The sequence below is a fragment of the Nanorana parkeri genome, unplaced genomic scaffold (assembly GCF_000935625.1).
Source record: "Nanorana parkeri isolate BGI_ZX_2015 unplaced genomic scaffold, ASM93562v1 scaffold139, whole genome shotgun sequence".
NCBI classification, from domain to species: domain Eukaryota; kingdom Metazoa; phylum Chordata; class Amphibia; order Anura; family Dicroglossidae; genus Nanorana; species Nanorana parkeri.
In genome coordinates this window covers 534,551-555,334 of record NW_017306407.1, presented here as the reverse complement: position 1 = coordinate 555,334, position 20,784 = coordinate 534,551, and the positions used below count along the sequence as shown (strand labels likewise).

Here is a 20,784-nt window from a genome sequence, read left to right as displayed (position 1 = left end):
TATACCATGACCTGGATAAGGGAGAACCTTCACAGATTATTCTGTAATAACTTTTGGTATATAATAATACTGTATCTCAGCACAGCTCATCAAAGGATTTATAGTAGAAACATGGACAAAAGAAAACAATAAAAAAACATACAGGAGGGAATTTATCAAAACCAGAGCAGACAAAATCTGGACGCAGTTGCCCATGGCAACCAATCAGCTTCTCTATACAGTTTGTTCAGTTAAGCTTTCAAAACGAAAGGTAAAAGCGGCTTGGTTGCCATGGGCAACTGCTTCAAATTCTGTCTGCTCCATTTTTTTTAATAAATTCCCTTCTCAGTATATGATGCAGTCCTACACTAGCATTTGCAAAGGAGTCTCTGTTTTACCCCATAACACAGTTCCCACCATAATATAGTTTTATTACTAGTTAAAACTGTCAGAAGATCAGTTGATTTTCCCATTTACAGTAACAAGAACAATGAAATCAATACAGTATTGTCACCCTAAAGGACAAAGAAGTTACAGCAACAGTTGTTTTTCTTTTGGAAACAGGTTTCAACCATATGAATAAAAGCTGACTGGTGTAACCCATTATGATAGTTTGTCCTAACCTCTATAACTTTCACTTTTCCTGGATAGCTTGGCCTGCAAGTAAATGTAGAAAAAGTATGTCAAGCATATTTTCCATAGTTATGAACATGAATAGAAGGTTTAAGTGGAGTGATTTATGGTCCAGTTGTTTTTATGAAGCAGAACCTTCTTATAGCCAAGTATGAGCTTCAAGATTAACAGAAAAGCTACAGAGGAGGATTCTGGTTGGAAGGGACTGGAGTTGGTGGGGAAACCAGCACCAATCACTTTGCCTTTTAGCCATAGATATTAGTGAAGATATTTTATAATACGTGACAAAGCTTAAAATACTTAAAACAATTGTAAGTGATACAATCATTCAACAGAAAGTAGGATTAAACTAAAAAATGTTTTCAATAATGAATCCAGATAAAACAAATATACATTGCCCAGCAAATATTTCTGTTAATTTTTGCCCAACTACTTACAGTCAACATGTTTCCAAACAGCTCCAACTCTCTCAGCTCAGTTTCTTTGAACTTCTTGTCCAGTACAAGATCACTAGGATCAGACCAGCTTCCAGCAGCTCTCTTCTAGCTTGGAGAAAGGAGTGAGGGAGGAAGGAGCAGTGGGGAGAAGAGAGTAGGGCAGTGGCTTGCCTTGCCGTGCGTTTGTGTGGGCACACACTACTACTAGTACACACAAGGGTGACTCCATAGGACAATGGAAGAGAAAAAAGCCACCTGATATTAGGCCCAGTGCTCAGGGCACCAGCTGATTCTGCAGAAACCAAGGGGTCTATTCACGAAGCAGCCGAAGGATCTAGCCGTAGCTTCGGCTGATCCTTCGGCTAGCTTCGGCCCCAGGACCCCTTTGGTTCAGTAGAACCGAAGGGGTGCTGTACGGGCTATTCACTATAGCCCGTACAGCTCCCGAAGTCGGCCGAGCGGCTCAGTCGAGCCGAAGGCATATGCTTCGGCTCGACTAAGCCGAGGTGAAAGCCGAAGCTGGCCAAGCTGGACAGCCTGCTTCTGACAGCTGGGCAGAGCCAGCCGTGATCTTATGGCTGGCTCCGGCCACTTGCAGAGAGATCAGCGCCCCTGGTTACCAGCTAACCAGGGACACTGATCTCCAGACAGCAAACTCTCCCGGGCGCTCCGGGAGTCTCCCGCTCCCGGCCACCCAGGGGAGAAACACTGCTTTTTTTTTTTTTTATTCTGACACAGAGCCGTTGGCTGTCGTCAGTATAAAAAAAAAAATATTTCACCATAGGAATGCATTGCTAGATTCCTATTGGCTATTTCAATTTGCAATAGCCAATAGCAAACTAGCTATTGCACTCACCCATTGCTGCTGTCAATCAGCAGAGGGGACCCACACTTCTCCATCAGGTCCCCACTAGTGATTGACAGCAGCAGAGGGCGGCTGCAATAGCTGGTTTGCTATTGGCTATTGCAAATTGAAATAGCAAACAGGAATCTAGCAATGCATTCCTATGGCGAAAATTTTAATTTTAATTTTTTTTGACGGCAGCAGAACCGCCGGCCAATAGAAAACAGCTGTCAATGCTAGCTCCGCACAATCGTTTTCTATTTATTTTTTTCTACTTTTTAAACTATTTTTCTGTTCTGCTTGGTCCCACAGAGGGACCGAGCAGAACAGCCGAACTGAATGCTGCTCAGCGGCATTTGGCTATTCACTCACTGCTGTTCGGCATCTATAAGAATAGGCCGAACAGCAGTGAGTAGCCTGCCGGAGGTCCGGCTTAACCGATCCAGATGTTGGATCGGCTGAGTCGAACTACTTCTGCACTCGGCTGAGTCGAACTCCTTCTGCACTCCTTCTGTGGAAATTTCAAGGTGGGGTTCATAATTTAAAGTAATGCACAATCTCATTTGACTACGTGATTGAAGTGAGCTCTTATGAGAATTTAAGCAGTGTATGTTTTCTTTGCATTGTAAAAGACGTAAAGTTATCTGATAGTGCTATATTGCTCTATGTGTTGGAATTAGTAAAGGTCCTGATTTTGTCACCGTAGGATTGCATCTATATATTATATTCTATTCTGATAATACATGTCTCTGTTGTTCTATCGGCCCCTGGCTTAATAGTGTCAATAGAGTCTCAATAATGTCACAATATCCGGAAATCCGTGCCAGATTTTCTCTTTGCTCCCTGGTTCTGGGCTGTCAGCCTATGGTGTCTCACAAGGCTGCAGCCAATCTGCTCTCCTCCTCCCATATTTAGGACTTCCTCACTTGTTGCTCTTCGTGCGAGCAACAAGTCTTATGCCTTGTTCCGTACCCCTTGTGTCTCTAACTATCCCTGGGATCTTATTCCCTGCGCTTACTTTTGGATCCTTGTGCCTTTGGCTTCCCAAGTCCTTGCTTGGCTACTCTCTTCAGTATTTCCTCTGCTGTGCGTCTTGGGCATTTACTTGTGCCTTTCTCTTTCATTGTGTGCTACTGTTCCTATCTTCCTCCTTTTGGTTACAAGTGTCATCCCTACCTGTTCTTTGTATCCAGTTCCCCTGTGCTTCAAGGTGTCCAACAGCCAATCATCCTCACCACTAGAGGCTCTGTCGAATACCTGGCCCTTCTTAGATTCTGCTCCTCTAGCGCGTCCTGGGAACGCACAGACCATTAGTTCCTCTCTCCCTGTGACCAATATCCCAGATATCCCTCCTGTCTGTGACTCCTACCAACTCCTCAAACCCCCGGGGTTCACGTACCCTAGTGCCCCGGTCCCCAGACCGTGACAAATAACTTGTACCAATGTGATATGATCATGCCAACACATACTTTTTTCTAAACATATGAGGTGATGTAAAAATCAATATCATTGTGTAGGCTGAATTCCTGTGCATATGTTGTCCAGGCCAACCTTGATGGCACTAACTGCAGGAAAGTCACAGTTAACTCTTTTGGTTTTGTGTTTCTTATAAACTAAAAGCTATTGACTGGAAAGAGGTAAAACAATGAGGAAATGAAAATAATATATAATTCGTCTATCACATGAAGTCTTGTTTGTGCTTAAAATGTTGAGTAGAAAAGTTGAAGTCATCAGCCTGATTTCCTGCCTAGTATGTGGTAGGGCTGAATGAAAGCCTATAGTGTGACAGATTTTGTAAGATAAAGGCGGAGATATGGAAAGGAAAAAATTAGAAAAACAGATGTCGCATTCACACTGGGGTGTGATGAGCAGTAGAATATATTGTCATTGTGTGGAGGCCCTGTTCTGCTTCACTCAACTGATGTGTGAATAAGGAAGCCAAGACTTACCTGAAACCAGATTAGGTTCTTTATGTCATTCCACACAGGTGCATGGAGTTAAGTTATAGGACGTAATGCAGCAATGGTTCTGTGGATAATTCTGACAATAGGGCTGACCACACTGGTTCAGTGCATAGGTAAGTCTAGATCATATTAGTTCTAAATGCAAGCATATAAATAATATCTATCTGGTTGTACAATTATCTGATTATCCCCCCATGCAAGAGTTTCTATATTTAGATATTTGTAATATGTCTGCAGTACTTTATGGCTGAGTTCACAAGTTATTGAGTTTAAATTCGGATGTATTGCATGTATTAATAGAAAAGGTAATGTATTGAATGAATTTGCTGGTTGGTGCGATTGGTTAAGAGTAACAATGTACCTGGCATATGTGGAATTATGATGGATTCTCCACTATTAGTTTCATATTCTACTGCATCAAGCCAGCCACAGGTAGTAAAGGTTGGACCTGATAGCCACAGCTTTTATTTACCTACAAATATAATTACTGAGTTAATGCACAACAGAACAGAAGGTATTCACAAAATCCATTCCATCACATATGCCAAAAATAAGATAATTATTCCTCATTAGCTAATATAATGAAGTATTGTAGGAGCAATGCTAAGTAGTTGTCTATAGCAACTATTTAGATTTCACTTTTAAGCAGCTGCAACTGCCGATTTTTTTTGTGTGTGTGGAATACTGCACTATATACATTGCTATGTGCTTTATTCAATACATGTGCTAACCAAATTAATCTATATCCATTAGATGGAAGGTTTTTCTCTTGTATTTTGGAGGCAAGGTAGCTAATTAAATGATAGCAGTATATTCTCTGTTAAGAATTATCCTAATGTATTGTTTGTATCCATTCTTTTGGTTAATGAGCATTTCAATCTTTCAGTAAATTAACAGAGATTTTACTAGGAGAAATATAGTGGCTTGCCATTGCTAAGCTCCTTCTGAAAATGCTAGTTGCCTGTCTGTAATACTTTCTGTGTCACTGAACTGGAACAAGCATTCAGATCAGGAAAAGTCAGAACTCACAATCTAAATGCTTGTTTGGAATCAGTGCCCTCAGAAAGAATACGGAAGTCATTAAATTGAAAGGACAACCAGGGAAGTAGAGTTTTTTAAAGGAGAGTTAAGCAATGGCAGCATCAACAATTCCAAACATTAAATGTCTTTTAAAAAGTGTAACAGTAGTTGCTTGTCATGTTCAGTTAGGACAGAGTGTCTGCAAACTCAAATTCAAGGTTGTAAACATACCCATAGCAGCCATTGTGATTGCTATGGTATCCGTAAAACAAGAAACCTACTTAACATGAAAAAAGCCATAAAGGCCTCCTCTTCCTGGCTGCATAACAATTTCTGATATATTCTAGAAAAGTAAACCGTATGATACAGTGTCTATTTTTGTTCTAAAAAGTTTAATATATAAAGTATTACTACGTGTACAAAAACTGGACTAAGTGACATTCTATGTAATTTTTGTTGTGCAAGGAAGCAAAGTGGCAATTGGAATTGTATTTCCATATATGACTATATAAGGTAGTGATTTGCCTTTATATCACTGCCTTATATGTAATTTATACAGCGAGCATCGTATAATAAAGAAGTAGTGAGTGTTCCCTTGGCTGAGTGACTACAGATACTACAGACGAAGTAGGCATGACATAAATGTATCTATTATATCTCTAGTCATGAAATAGAATTTGAGGTCAACATACAAGCATCAGTGGAGTTGACTTACCAAAGAAGTAAAGTAAATCTTAAAGTGAAATTAAAGTAAAACGGTCTTTAATCTATTTCAAATGCTGATTAAATCACTTGCCACCCTCGTGTGTGCTAGTAAGCTGTGTGTTTCTCCACAAATACACAGGCACAGCAAGGCAAACCACTCCCCTGCTCCTCCCCTCTCCTCTTTCCTTTGTTCTCCTTTCTCCAAGCTAGTGGACGAACAGCTGCAGGAGACTGTACTGTCCCTTGTGAGTTTGTACTGGAAAGGAAGTTCAGGGGAGTGGAGCTGAGAGAGTTGGAGCCAGTTGTTCGGAAACATGACTGCAAGTGCTTGGAAAAAATGTAAAAAATAGTTTACGGGGCAATGCACAGTATATTTGTTTGCTTTAGATTCATTATTTAAAAAAAGTTTTTGAGAGTTTAATACTACTTTAACTCGTCTTACTGAATAAGGTGTGTGTACTTCAGTCATCCAATCCTGAGCAAACAATCATTTAAAAAAAATAATAATTCCTTGCATATAATTGGGTTTTCAATGTGACCATAGCTTTACTCTATTCAGTAAAAAGTGAACATGCCTTATACTTTTGTAACTCAAACCCACTGAATGCATGCATGTTCACTACAATTTCTATTTCATAAACAGAGATATTATGCATTTTTTCTATGGCTGCTTCACCTGTAGCGCCATCAAATGTCATTATTAAGAATGCAATTTTAGAAACGGCATCAATTTAAAATGTAAGGACCATGGCTTTTTTGCCAAAAGTAGCTGTGATAATGTAAAACCGACAGCTTAGAGCAGGAAAGCAGCTACATAGCGGAACGCATAAATGGAAAAACATAGATATGAACTGCTTGATTTTCCAAAATGTTGTAATTTTTGTTAGACACTTGTGAGTCACACATTGCTGACATAATGCAAAGCCAGAATGGTAGCACCACTACTCATCAATGCAGCATTGCATTTCCGTGGTCACTTGAGAACCATTACACTGATAAGGTTTACCTTGTGCTGCTGCCCCCTGTAGCACCCAGTGCTTGACAACATCAGCATTGTGCAAGGCAATAAGCACAAATGGCTTGCAGTGACTAACTTCAATCTCACAGTCTAATTTATGTTATGCAAAGGACTGTGGTATGTTAATTGAAACTCCCAAAAGTGTTTGTTTTGGAAATCTATCTTCTCCCCACCACCTGAACTCAGTGGTTCCTCCCAAAAACCTCCACATCACTAGAGGACACCATATTGACATAGGAGTTGGTGGGATGAACCACTGAGTGCAATAGGACACAGGAGATCAACACTTTTGTAAATGTCTATTGCTGAGGAGACTCCAGAAGACAATTTCTCTTTATTGAAGCTGCATTCCGCTGCTTCATTGTTGTTATAATTATTTTTTTTTAAATCAGATTTATAACTTGGATATTAAGTGTTTTTAACCAAATAACCAAATAACCAAATAAGTGCCTAACCAAATAACCAAATGAATACTTAAGGTTAATGTTACTTTTTTCCCCTTACATTACCAACTGATATCATTATTGCCTATGGTATTTAAAACAAAGGTTCGCCAGGTAGTATTTAGGGCTCATGGTTACTTAATAGAGAAGTACTGGGTGAGTAAAATATACTCTTTTCAATCATTTGTGCTGGTGTGGAACGCTGCAGGTATCACATGGCAGCTCTATAGATTGAGAGCCGAGTGATCACCTACTGCTGATCACTTAGCTTACGGTCTTCTCCCCACCTTTCCCTGCAGGGATTCCCCTCTGTTCCTCCAGCACTCACTGAAGGGACAGATAGAGGAGGAGTGGGCACAGCTGGCTCTAGAAAGGCAGAGCCAGATGTCAATCAGGCAGCAGAGTAGAACCCAACAATATTGTCTGGATCTTTTCCGGGTGCAGTGCAGCTCTGTGCTGTCAGCAAATAACAGGCAGTAGCCCGCTATATGCTGAGTTTGGGTCATAGAAGTGCATTAGTAAATGTATGTCTATGACCCAAAAGACAACTAAAGCCAAAAAAAGGTTTGGCTTAAGTTGCCTTTTAAACATGTAAGAATGAATCCAACCTTCCATACAATGGCCACCCTTTTCACCACATCCATGCTGTGTGACTATTTGAACGTTAACACATGTATGAAAGTGAGACAAAGTGACACGTATTGTGACTTCAAAGTCTCTCAAACAGGTACTTACATAGTGATGTTATTTTGCTTTTTATAATATGCAATCGACACAATTCATAAGCTAACACACCACCACAAGGATAGATATTTTCAGTTGATTCCAGTGAGATTTCACATGACAGTCACATGACAAAAAAATAGAGTGCCTTATGCTTGTGTAAAGCTTTATTAAGCCTATAGTCTTTAAATTTTATTTAGCAGCCCTCACCCCAGCTCTTTTATTGGATTTGACTGTAGGTTTCCTATAGTAACCAAACATGGGCAACAAAAAAAAAATCAAGTAAAGTACACAAAGCAAAGACAGCATGTAGGGTCTAGTGTATGAAAATAATTTATTTTTGTCCATATGAGCCAATCAGCTTTCTTGAATTATTTTGAAACCTGGACTGTACACATTTATGATGATTGGTTGCTATACACAACATGAAATGTAACCATTTCATATATCAGACCTGCCCTACCTCATTACCCTAGGCTTTGACACACAATGACCGTATGATAAAAACTAATTAGAAAGGGGTACAGTTATCATTTGGTTCTGCACTATGCTAAATGTCCACCTACAACAATCTTTCTCCCAGGATATAATCATCATAGGGAAGCCCATGCAGTGTATCACCTCCAGATCACCAGTCATGTCTGATGAACTCTAGGAACTATTTCCTTTGCATTCATTTAACTTATTTGGCAACCATATTTTTAACAAGGGGAAGTCTTAATAACTGCCAGAAATAGGCAAAGAGCTTTTATGACTGTGAACTGGTCAGGGGGCATTGTGGGCTCCACATATCAAAGTAGCAGTACTATGGAAGGAGAACACACAAAAGAAGCACCACTCCTCCATGGCTCAGGAAAGGAATAAACTAAGTGCTTGTCACTGGGAGCATGTCCTCACTTCAATATAAGCCCATACAAGCAAAAGAAAAGCTGGCCTCACACCGAATTCCGCTGGGAAAGTATATTGAAACTTGTACCACATCACTGGTAGGTGGGCCTTGGGTGGGAAACCAGTGAACTGGTACAAGTTTCCATAAACTATCCCAGCAGAATCTGGTGTGCGACCAGCTTTTCTTCTGTTTGTATAGCAGTACTATGGATTGGTCAAAAGTGTACCTACAGTCACCAGTCCTGGAAAATGGCCCTTGGCGGCTGAAAGTTCGAATGTGATTAGTAGCTGTACTGAAATATTGATTTTTCTTATTACTGGCTCTTTGATACATGGTCATTTATTGTTCATTCTGTTCCTGGCTGTGATAGGAACTGCATTTTGTTGTGTTTTGCTTTTTAAGACTGCATAACTGAACTTAGAGGAAACCTGTGTTGAGAGAAAGTTATGGGTAGCCATTGCATCTTGTGAACATGTTGGTTGCCAGGCAGTCTTGCTGATCATTTCAAATGTAATGCCTTTAAAATTACTGACCCAGAAAAAACAAACAACATAATGATGTCAGAGTAAAGTCAGAATTCCTGATCAACACACTAGATTAGGTGAGTCAGAAAGTATTAAAGCCATTGGATCAGTATGACAGGCATGGAACTAGCATTTCAGAAGGGGAGGCAATGATGGCAGCCTCTGCATTTCTCTCAGCACAGGTTTCCTTTCATACTCATTTTCTTTTTCAATAAAATTAGGGATGCACCAAAACCAAGTACCGTACTCGGTACATGTATAAGTACAAAGAAAAATTCAAAAGTTAGGAGGCAGCTGTCATTTGTAAGGAGCACACGGAGCTGCTGGTATTTGTACATCTCTGTTTTAATGTATGATTTTGTTTTTATAAATATAAATAATGGGATGCACCGGTACCATTTTTGCGAGTACAAGTACTGATACTTGCCCAAGTACTTACAAGTACTGATACATTTTTGTTTATTGTCATGTGACAGTTTTTCTAAAACAATACAGACTAATGATTTTAGGACACTGGTGGAGAGCCAGAGCCTGGTCCCAGTTGCAATTTCTTCAACCCTGGTAGTTCTCATGAAAATGCCAAGTATCAGCACTGGTATCTGAAAAGTATCGGTACATCCCTAAATAAAATAATATTTTTTTTGTTTTTTTCACATGTAAATTTATTACAAAACAAGTGCCACAACTTATATTTGCTTTGTAGTAACAAAAATGAAGTAAATAACTTTTTCACAGGAAAAGGTGATCTAATAAGTGATAGAGTGGGGCTAGGTAAAAAGACAGGTTTAATTCACATCATTTTTTTTAAAGTGATATCTTTGTTTGGATACCATTATTATTAAATGATCAAGTATTAAACTGATTGGTTCCTGGCCTACTCATAATTTGATCACAGCTCTTAGATGCACACTCAGAAGCATAAATCTAACAAAAAGCTATGTTTTTATTACCTGTACATTAGAAAGCCATTAGTGGTAAGCATATGCAATTTATGCTTATCATTTTTGTTTATTGCTAGTAGGTTTTGTTGGTGAATGTGAAATTCTTGTTCTAGTAGTCTAACCTCGGTCCTTCCCTGTTCTGGCCTTCTGATGTGCATTATTATTTTTTTTCTTCACAGGTGCCAGTCTGATTCAAACCTACAATTACATTTTAAATTGTGTTTCAGTAACCCAAAAAGTGGTTGTGTAAATACCAACTTTCTTAAAGTTGTACTGCATGCCCCCTCCCATGAAAAAATGCTTGGTGCCTGTGAGTCTTGAGGTGTGGACCAAGTAGCTGTGCATATACAGGCTTTCAGACAGGCGATCTTTGTGTAGGCTCTGCACCTGTGGTTTGATCATGATATCACCATGATATCAGATTCCTTGTCCCCTCAGGGATGGGAGAGATCTGCCTTCAGGAGTTGAGCAGAGCAGTAAGATCTATTGCTAAATGACAAACTGCACTTAAATTTCACCCTGTACTCCGAAAAAGTGTGGCAGCCCTTGCTAAAACACTGCAATGAACTACAAAAAAAGTGTGTTTGTGTGGGTTAATATACTTACTTTTCTTATATGATCCTGGGCAATACTAAGTAGCCTAAGGCCTTGTTCACACGGGGCGATCTGGCATTCCTGCCACAGGAACCTACAGATTCCTGTGGCAGGAATCCAGGGTGTCCCCATTCAGATACTATCACTGTACCAGTTCAAGTTAATGACCGGATGACAGTGGCCACATTTGCAAGCAGTAGTCAGCATGTAATCGTATATGATATGATTACATGTGGTTTGGAAGAGATAAATGTTGTTGAACACAAGATAGTTGCGTCCAGTGACAGCCATCTCTTCCAAACTGCATGTGATTGTATCATATACGATTACATGCGGACTGCTGCTTGCATGTGGCCGCTGTCACTTGGTCATTTACTTGAACGGGTACAGCAGCCACATCCAAATGGGACACTTGGCATTCCTGCGGCAGGAATCAGTAGGTTCCTGCGGCAGGAATCCCAGATCGTCCCATGTGAATGGAGCCTATATCTTGTAAGAAGACACAGCACAGTGCAGGATCACACACTCTCATGAGATTTAGGCTACTCAACATTCCCTGGGCTTTTTTTAATGTAGCATGTTTAAGTAAGTTGGATGGTGCCCACATTAAATAAGTGTACCTTGCTGGTTTAATGTAAGGTTTAAGTGTAAGGTATAAGGTTTAAGTGTAGGGTGTTCTAAAGTGGCGTTGCACTAAAAAGAACAAATCTGAATGATATCAGTGCTAGGACAGAATCTATATGTTACACAGCAGCTAGTATAATAAGGTCTTTATACAGTGATCACTTAGTTCAAAAATATAAAACAATAAAAAAGTTCTAATTAAAAAAAATAAATCATAAAATCACAATATTAATTAAGTCTGCCAATATTATGCAGTTGTTTTCTGTTTCCTTCAAGTTGTTCTTAAAGACACAGTAATTACCGAAACAGGACAAGGATCTACCACCCCAAAGTATAAATTGATTTTTAGAAACTCACTCACCAAATTTACAGTTTAGATACAATCTCAAATTCCCTTTTTTGTGTCTAAAATAGCCACATAGTACAACTCGTGGGTGGACAATTCATTATTGGATCTAGGAACCCCTATAGCCACTTTAAGGAACACGTAAATATGTACTTATTGGCATTGATAAGGAAGGCTTAGGAAAGCTGTGTTCCAGTAATAACTGCTTTAGTTGGCTGCTAGGTATTGTCCAATCTCAATCTAATCTCAAAATTATTACTCTATAGCCTCTTTCTATACAAAGGGGAACCTTTCAAGATGCCCCCATTCTTGTAACTGGTAACATATGGTGGAACTATGGCGGAAGAAAAAAAAAAGACGTGAGCAGACAGGATCTTTATTGCAGAAGAAACGCACATTGTATCTTCAGCAATAAAACAAACTGATCTGCCTATTGGCAATCTTCATTAGACTGTAGATGAAGCTGTGCATGTGCAGCTTAGTGTACATTATTGGTACACCTTGTTACTGGAGTGAATTAAATTCCCTGCCCATGTGCTGGAGTTCTCATTCTGACCTGGCCAATCATGGCTAAAGATCCCAGACCTGGAAGAAGGCTAGGTGAAGATGTCAGGTGAGTTAAGTTTTGCATTAAAGTAGTATTAAACCCTCAGTACAAATTGATACTGCCACTAGCTTCATTTAAGTAACTCTTAAATGTTTTCCCCCGCATTTTATCCCAAAACTGTTAGGCCTCATTTGCACCTGTGGATTTTGGCACAATGCGCAATGTGCTTGCAGTGCCATTAATTTCTACCTGCCACCCCAAACACAGACCGCAAGACGTGCGTTTTTGCTCCGTGTTTGTACATATGAAAACCCGGAAGCAACGCCAGTACATGAGCTTTTTTCTGCGTTTGTTGCCCGTATATAAACCTATTGAAATTCATGGGGACGCTAGGTAAATGCGGCACACAAATGGGCAAAAACGCGCACGAACGCCTGTGGACACGTGAAGCACGTTCCCACCACGCGCAGGTGTGAACCCAGCTTCACATTTACTGTTTGAAAAATCTCCAGTCTGTGTCGCTCTCTGCTGCACTGCACCTGAAGTTCCGTTCAGAAATTGTGCTCTGTGCTTTGGGACTACATATGCCATAATTCCTTGCCCATCCATCATACTGCAGTGCAGGTGCATGTCCACAGTGCGCACCACAGCAAGCTCAGTAGTAAGTGCCCTGGTTGTACTATTCATGCTCGCCCTATTTACAGTACTCTGAGATGAATGAGAAGGACCTCTCTTTGTATTGTGTCCGAGCCTGCACAGAAAGAGAAAGACCAGGCTAGGCATTCACACATCTAGGTGGCTCCAGGGAGATCTGTAAGGCAATGGAACCACCCTTAGAGGCAGACATGGGTTACATAAGGTTTCAAACATAAAAAATGCTGCAAGGGTGGATGATCACTGAAGGGGACTGGAAACATGCAGCAACTTAAGGTATGCTACTATATTTCTCTTTCTTCAGGGAGGGTTTATTATCACTTTAAGATGTGCTGTAAACTGATAACACCCACCATTTTTGTAGACTGAGTGGTGTCAGCCCTGCCCAGTGTCTTTTGCTAAACTGCTTAACTACTACCACTTTTAGATCTCTACAATACTAAGGCTAATCATTCTGCATTCCAAAATAAGAACTAGTTGGGTGAAATAGACTATTTGAGATAACACAGGTAATATGCAAAACACACATGACAGCCCTGAATTTCTCACAAGATCAACAGGTTATTTTGTACTTAATCATACAGATATAACAAAATGTTTCTGATGGTATCAAAACAAAAGGAAGCAAGTAAGAGAAGATGATTGTTAGGGCTTAAGTACACTTAATTCTGGAACTTCACTGCCACATTGTAAGTTGTTGGGCAACCCAATCAGCACATGTTCTGTAAAATGTAGCTTGCTTTGTAAAATGAGAACATATATATTTTTTAAAGTGTGTGAAATTAGTATCTGAAACACTCATAAGTCAGCTATATCTGTGTAGTTTGTACTTATGGAGTTAAAAGGGTGATGTGTTGTGGTTACAATGCAAGCTTTCATTTTTTCCTGTCAGGTAGCTCATCACTGGGTGCTAACTTAAAAGAATAGTCTGTATTCTGAAAGCATCTCGGAATGATAACTGTTTTCTTTGATAAGAAATTTACTGATCTGACTGAAAAGTCAGATAGTTGCCATGATCAATGTAAGGCATGCTAGGAATCAGATTTGGTATACTGGATATACAATACACACGGCGTGTTACTATATGCCTCTGCATTACAGAGCATTACTAAAGGCCCATTCACATCATAGCACATTGCTTTAATGCATACACTGCAACTTGCTTTTGCATAGAGGAGGGCTAAATTACCACAGCCCATTTATTTTGAATGTAGGAAAAATCGCTCTTGCTATATTTATTTCTTGCGTGTTACAGTATAGCTGTAGTGCGAACAGACCCTTATCAGGATCTGTACTTAGCGCTATAATTCAAATGTTATACAGATCAATGCATATAATGTAGGTAGGGCTCACCTCCAAAGGAGCTGCTAGGATAATTTAGGGTCCTCCTACCAGTTTAGCAGTTACCGGTTCCTTTTCTCAGCTCCAGCAATACCAACACTTGTAAAATAGAACAGGCTTGATAGGGGTGTAACTAGAAATCACAGGGCCCCATACAAAATTTTGCTATGGGGCCCTGTGATTTCTAGTTACGCCCCTGCTTGAGTCGTAGGGTCTTTTTAGTATTTATTGCTCAGTAATAACTTAGGAGAGAGGGTTAGGGTTGCAGGATACCCAAAAGAACAAAGTAGAAGACACTATCTTTTCTAGTAGCAACAGCAATAGCAACAGGCCCTAAGAGAGCGAACAAAAGTAGATTATTGAACAGAGAGTAGCCAAGATAAATCTATGACTCTGTGAGAACAGTCAAAATACTTGTAGTGCACCAACTGGCTTCTGTACAATACCTGAGTCTAGGGCGAGGGATTTCTTACAGGGTCCAGATGGTAGCTCTCACCATCTCCTCTGTGACACTCCTCAGTAAGCAGATCCTTCCTCTAGCCCAAAATCCTTCAGGTTTCTTTCCATCAGCATCTTAGGCCTCTGGGCCCCCCACACCTCCCCCATGTTGAGAGCCAGGCCAGACCTCTTGCAAACACACTGGCCGCCTCCCAGGAAGAAGCCCAAGGGGAGAGAGAGTACTGGAAAGGTGTTCCCAAATATTTATCACCTTCCCCCAGCCATACCTTGGGGATTGACCAGAGTCGGATACACACTCATAATCTGGCAATTGATCATCCCACACTGCAACTGGAGCCACAGCAATATTACTTATACTAATACTCATAATCTATATATACTTATAGCGTTGAAGCGTGTTTCATTACTGCAACACAAGTTTCAATGGATCCAACTTTAGTTTAGACTAGTGGTTCTCAACCTGTGTAACCACAGGAACCACATCTGTCCTTGGTCATTAAGTCGTGACCCAAGTCGCACTGCAATGGAACACATGGCGTTAGGGTACCGCGCGTTCTGGTGCAGGCGTATGAACTGTGGTTGGGAGGTGCGTTTGGGGTACCATTCAAATGAATGGTAACACAACACACTTCCTACACCAAAATGCATAGTAGGTGCGATTGTGTGGTACAGTTTAACGCACTGTACTAGTGTGAACGGGCCCTCAAAAACACTAACATACATACACAATGTTCCGTCACGGCCGGGACCGAGCTCTGTCCTAATTCATATCAAGTGAACTGTTACAACTCATACCTATTGAACTGCTAATTTACAACTCATACCTATTGAATTGCTAATTGATACCTAGTGAGCTGTGCAACTCATACCTATTGAACTGCTAATGGATGCCAAATGAAGTGCTTCCGACTTCATTTCTAGTTGAACTTCTGATTGATGAGAAGTGAACAGTTTGCTTTTCATACCTATTAGTCTTCTGATTGATGCAAGGTGAATTGTCTGCTAAACCATAGCTCCTTTGAACCTCTCACTTATGCTAAGGGAACTGCTTCCATGGACAACTAACCACTACCTCACAATAGGGTCAACTCCATGCACCTCACCTAGTCTGACCCGTTTACCTCGCTAATGTGAATTCCCACACTACCCTACTGGCATCTTACAGGGTAGAAGTGCTGCTATACGGGGTGTGATGTTGAGTAGCTCCCTCCTCGCCTAAAACCATACTCGGCTTAAGAGGTAGAGCTGCAATCTGATACCCGTCCTTGATAGGAAATCCTGATCCGCAGCTGTGGTCCAGAGAACAGTTAAACCCCGGGGCAGGGTGTTACACACAGACACAATCTCACACACTCCCATACTATCTCATATAAACATACACATTCAAAAAATGTTTTTATTTCTTAAACATTTTTTAAGGTCCACCCAGTCTCCCTACCTTACGAGAACTAAAGTGGATCCTCAGCCTCGGGTCCAGTGTGGGCTGCTGTGCTGTGACGGAGCTCCAGTCATATGTCCCTTGTGCGCCCTTTAGAGGTGCCAGGAGCCAGAATGTGACATCGGTCCAGGCACCTCTATAGGACATGTAAGGGAGCTGTAAGCAATGCATATATGGATGGAGCTCCCTTGCGGCCATAGCCCCATCCCGCTTTTTCCATGTAGAATAGGTGGGTGCAGCGGTAATCAACGGATGGCAACCGTTCTCATGTACAGAGTAGGAATATGGACATCGGCACACCAGATGCTGTACAAATGCGTCTATTTCTTGATGGACATGCAGCATTTAATGCAACGTTTCGGGGTCTCGCAGCATCCCCTTCCTCAGGCAGAGTCATAGCCTCATCCCACCTCAAGCTGAAACTCGGCGCCGGGCATATTTTGAATGGCTGCTTGACGCGAGAACTGACAGTGCTGCTCTAGGGGATGGCAGAGGAGCCTCTCACCTAGAAAAGTGAAAGACATATGGCGATGAACTGAACATGGGGTCACAACCTACTTATGGGTCACGAACTACCAGTTGAGAACCAAGGGTTTAGACTGATGCAATGACAGTCATGTTGCTTTTGGAACACTACCAGTTATAAATGACATGCTCAGGCTATCATCAGGAGCCAATGATATTGCCAGGGTGCTGATTGATAGCTGACTTTTAGATAAAAGTACAGTAGTGTCTGTTGGAACGTCTTGCACAACCTCACAGAGAAACACAAGCACACAGTCTGATATGCATGCCACACATGGCTTGAAAACAGGAAGGAAGCCACAGCTTTATTATCTACCTTTTTAAATACAGCAGAGTATATACCATAGATACTGTATAACAAAACTTATAAACACTGCCATCTAGTGACCGAAATTGCATACTGCAGAAGTTGTTGCTATAAACACAGTAATGTGTATTCTTTTTTTATTTTGAATAACAATGTTTTTATTATTTCAAAGAGCATATACAATACAATTGACAGCAAAAAATATATATGACAATGAATATTTCTATAGGAAAGAGTAATGTGTATTCTAACAGTGTCCCATTGCAAAATGAAACATTTATATAAAAGAATAGCTATTCTATTACGTCTAAATTGTTCATGTGTATGCCTCTTATGCCTGAAATGCCTCTTAACATGAAGAACCACTGAACCAGCTTTGCATACAAATAGATCTCCAGTCTAATTATTTATACTCACACAATATTTTAAAGTCATGTATTCCTTAATTATCATTTATACCAGCCAGTAATACCCTTTCATTACCAGACCTTTTTTCATTTTCAATGCTGTGGTATTTTGTGTGACAATTAGTCATGCAACACTGTACCCAAATGAATATTATACCATTGTTTGAGACAGACTCACCTTGTCTCAGTTTCAATACTGCTCTGCAAGTGCTGACATAAAGACAGATCCAGGCATTTATGTCGGTTAGATTTAAATACATTTAATTACTTTACACAACTGTATACATTTTTTAAAATTCTTTATCAAATCTATGATGCACACATTTGTAAGTATGTAAAAGTGTAATGTGTACTTAGTTGAAGAGCATGATAAAGAGGGCCCCTATTTAACTACAATATTTGACATCTCAGTAACTGTTCTTTCTATGTGCCAGTAACCTATATACAAACTTAGCAGATGTTGTAATTTTTTTTAAAAAGACGTTGACCAGGTGTAAAAACGGTTCCTGTTTAAAGTGAGAAATATTTGCAGGACTGTTGATGACCGCATTTGTAGGTGACCAAATACTTATTTTCCACCATAATTTGCAAATAAATTGGTTCCAAATCAGCCGATGTGATTTGTCTGGATTTGTTTTCTCATTTTGTCTCTCATAGTTGAGGTCTACCTATGATGCCAATTACAGGTCTCTCATCTTTTTAAGTGGGAGAACTTGCACAATTGGTGGCTGACTAAATACTTTTTTGCCCCACTGTATATGCAGAATAACATAATTGCATATATCTGCACATTGCAATAATATTACCCATGATTAAATCATGGTTTGTGCAGGGGTCACAATTTGTAAATATGTCTTTTTATTGGATATGAGAATAACCCACATCCTTGACAAATTGTTCCCATTGATCTGAAGTTCTAAGTCACACATTGTCAACCTATGCGAAGCAAACAAAAGAAGCTTTGGTTGTTAGCTAGAAACTGTCATTTCTGAAGGAGGTTTTATGTGCTTGTATTTCACTGCAGATCCATTTGAGGCAATATGAGAAGAGCTGAACTGGTGCAACCTACTGGGGTCTGTATCAGGGCCGGCCTTAGGGGTGTGCGAGCCGTGCGGCCGCACAGGGTGCCATGGCAACAAAGGCGCCATGCGGAGTTTCAGCTCCTCCTGTGGGCGGCTTCTCTCCCCCTCACCGCTGGCCATCCGATATGACAGCGCTCCCTCGTCCGCCCCCCCACTTCAGGGGTGGGGCGCAGGAGGGAGCGCTGCCTGCTGTCAGGATGGCGGAGCGGTGAGGGGGAGAGAAGCCGCGCCCTCAGCTGTCAGGATGGCCGAGCGGGGAGGAGATCGGAGCCGCTGTCATCCTGTCAGTTTCAGGATGACAGTGGCTCTGCGTGGCAGAGTGGGGGATCGGTAAATATCATTTTGTTACGGGGGTGTGGCCACTAAAGGGTGTGGCCACTGAGGGGCGCTGTAAAGCTTTCTCGCACAGGGCGCCTAAAGGCCTAAGGCCAGCCCTGGTCTGTATCTCCTATAGGGGTGCACCAGTCCCTTGTAGACAGACTGCAAGACTGAGCACCCTTGTACACTGACAGATGCACTTGTAAGTCATGTGATCAAATGCAGACATACCACTTGTGCAGACCATTTAACTGCACAACTGCCCTCTGGAACCTATGGACTCATTTATACTCGATTTTGGTAGGGTGGGTACTGGGACGCCCTCTTGCTGTCACACAGATCTGGACACTGCTCACTTCTATGCCAGGTGAGAATCAGAAGGCATTCTTCATTATGCCCTAACTATGATGGTTTGTGATATCCAAGTGGTGTCCGGCATGGACCACCTCTTTTACTGCTACTGAGTCATACAGAGTGCATCTCCAATTTCCTCTTGAAAATGAGGAGAGTCTTTTCATCTGATACCAGCTGCATGTTATGAGAAAGAGACTCTAAACGAGTCTATTTTTATGTAACTACAATGAATATGTACCTTTACTGGGGCAATAGTTAAATTGAGGGGCCAGAAAACTGTTCTCACATAAAGGATCTTTGCTGACTAATGTCCACCACTGCGTAGAGAAGTCCATGCTTGCAAGAGAGCAGTAATGAGCATGCCTTCCTTCCTTCAACAATCCACAGATACAACAAACACAGAAAAAGTGGGTTATTTTCTCTTTTCTCAACTGTACATATAAAGGATGAAACCCCAGGAAGTCATTAATCTCATCCTCTGGGTTATTGTAGTTTATTTTTATTTTTGACTTCTAGTCCAGTCAGCACTAGGCCTTCAGGGCAGAACAGTTTTGGACTATAGCCTTTCTTGCATTTCTCCTCAAAACGATTTGAGCAATAATATGTGTCCGGTATATACAAGATAAGGGGCATTCAGGAGCATATTGTTTACTATTGTGAAGGTCTTAGACAAAACAACATCAATGACTTCAAGACTGCATCTTCAGTTATTCACAATTCTTACCCTCTCCAAATACAATAGGTCTCTGTTCCTAAGATTATTGCCCACAAATAGGCAACTGGACTACATGTCCTCTTAAGCATGCTTCCTTGACATCAACAGAGCCAAAAACTATGGACCTGTTGGGTCCTAATTAGAATTCCTAAACTCTGCTAGTGGAGGCTCATATAACCGCTTTACACTGAGAGGTAAGACTTCGCAACTGACTAAGAGTTTCTGAGGCCCTCCCATACAATGTGCACTGACAATAACAGAGCATATCCATATCTCCCAACTTTCTGAGATGGAAAAGAGGGACACTTTTCAGCACAATGTATGTAGGCAATGGACACACCCCTTCCACGCCCCCACCATGAAGAATTTATATGCCACCTACCATTGTCTTTTTTTTACCATAACCTTTCTTTTTATACTTACTTTTCTAAATAATATAGTGATAGTATGAAGGTTTATAGTGAAAGATCACTTTTAGTGGTTAAATAATACACATTTATAGAGCTCTATACATCAGACCAAAAAGTGGGACAACTGAGAAGGAAAGAGGGACAGAAGGATTCGGTCCCAAAAGAGGGGCAGTCCCTCCAATAAGGCTAGGTTCCCACCTAGGCATATCGAATATGCGCGTTCGCGGTAAAAAAAAACGTGCGACAAACGCGCGTTTCCGAGGGCTACTTGGCTGTATCCCAATGAAAACACGTGACAAAAACGCCCCAAAGAAGCTCCTTTACTTCTGGACGTAGGACATTTTGTAGCGCCTTCATACGGCCTGTAATACGCCCAGGTGTGAACCATACCCATAGGAAATAATGGGATTTCGGTGTTTGAGCGTTTTGCAGAGCGTTCGAACGCGCTACAAAACGCCCAGGTGTGAACCGGGCCTAAAGAAGGACAGTTGGGATGTATACATATATGAGTACTTCCCAGACAGTCTCACAGCCCTCCTGATT

General features: G+C 41.0%; 1 protein-coding gene across 1 annotated transcript in view; it reads left to right on the top strand.

The window, feature by feature from the left end:
• Nucleotides 1-3,808: 3,808 nt before the first annotated feature.
• The window catches only part of CD28 (CD28 molecule), a 29,033-nt gene continuing 12,057 nt past the window's right edge, over nt 3,809-20,784 (top strand). Inside the window, exon 1 of the mRNA XM_018554007.1 lies at nt 3,809-3,970. Within this exon, the coding sequence (XP_018409509.1) occupies nt 3,916-3,970 (55 nt within the window). The 5' untranslated portion in view covers nt 3,809-3,915. The remainder of the gene's footprint in view (nt 3,971-20,784) is intronic.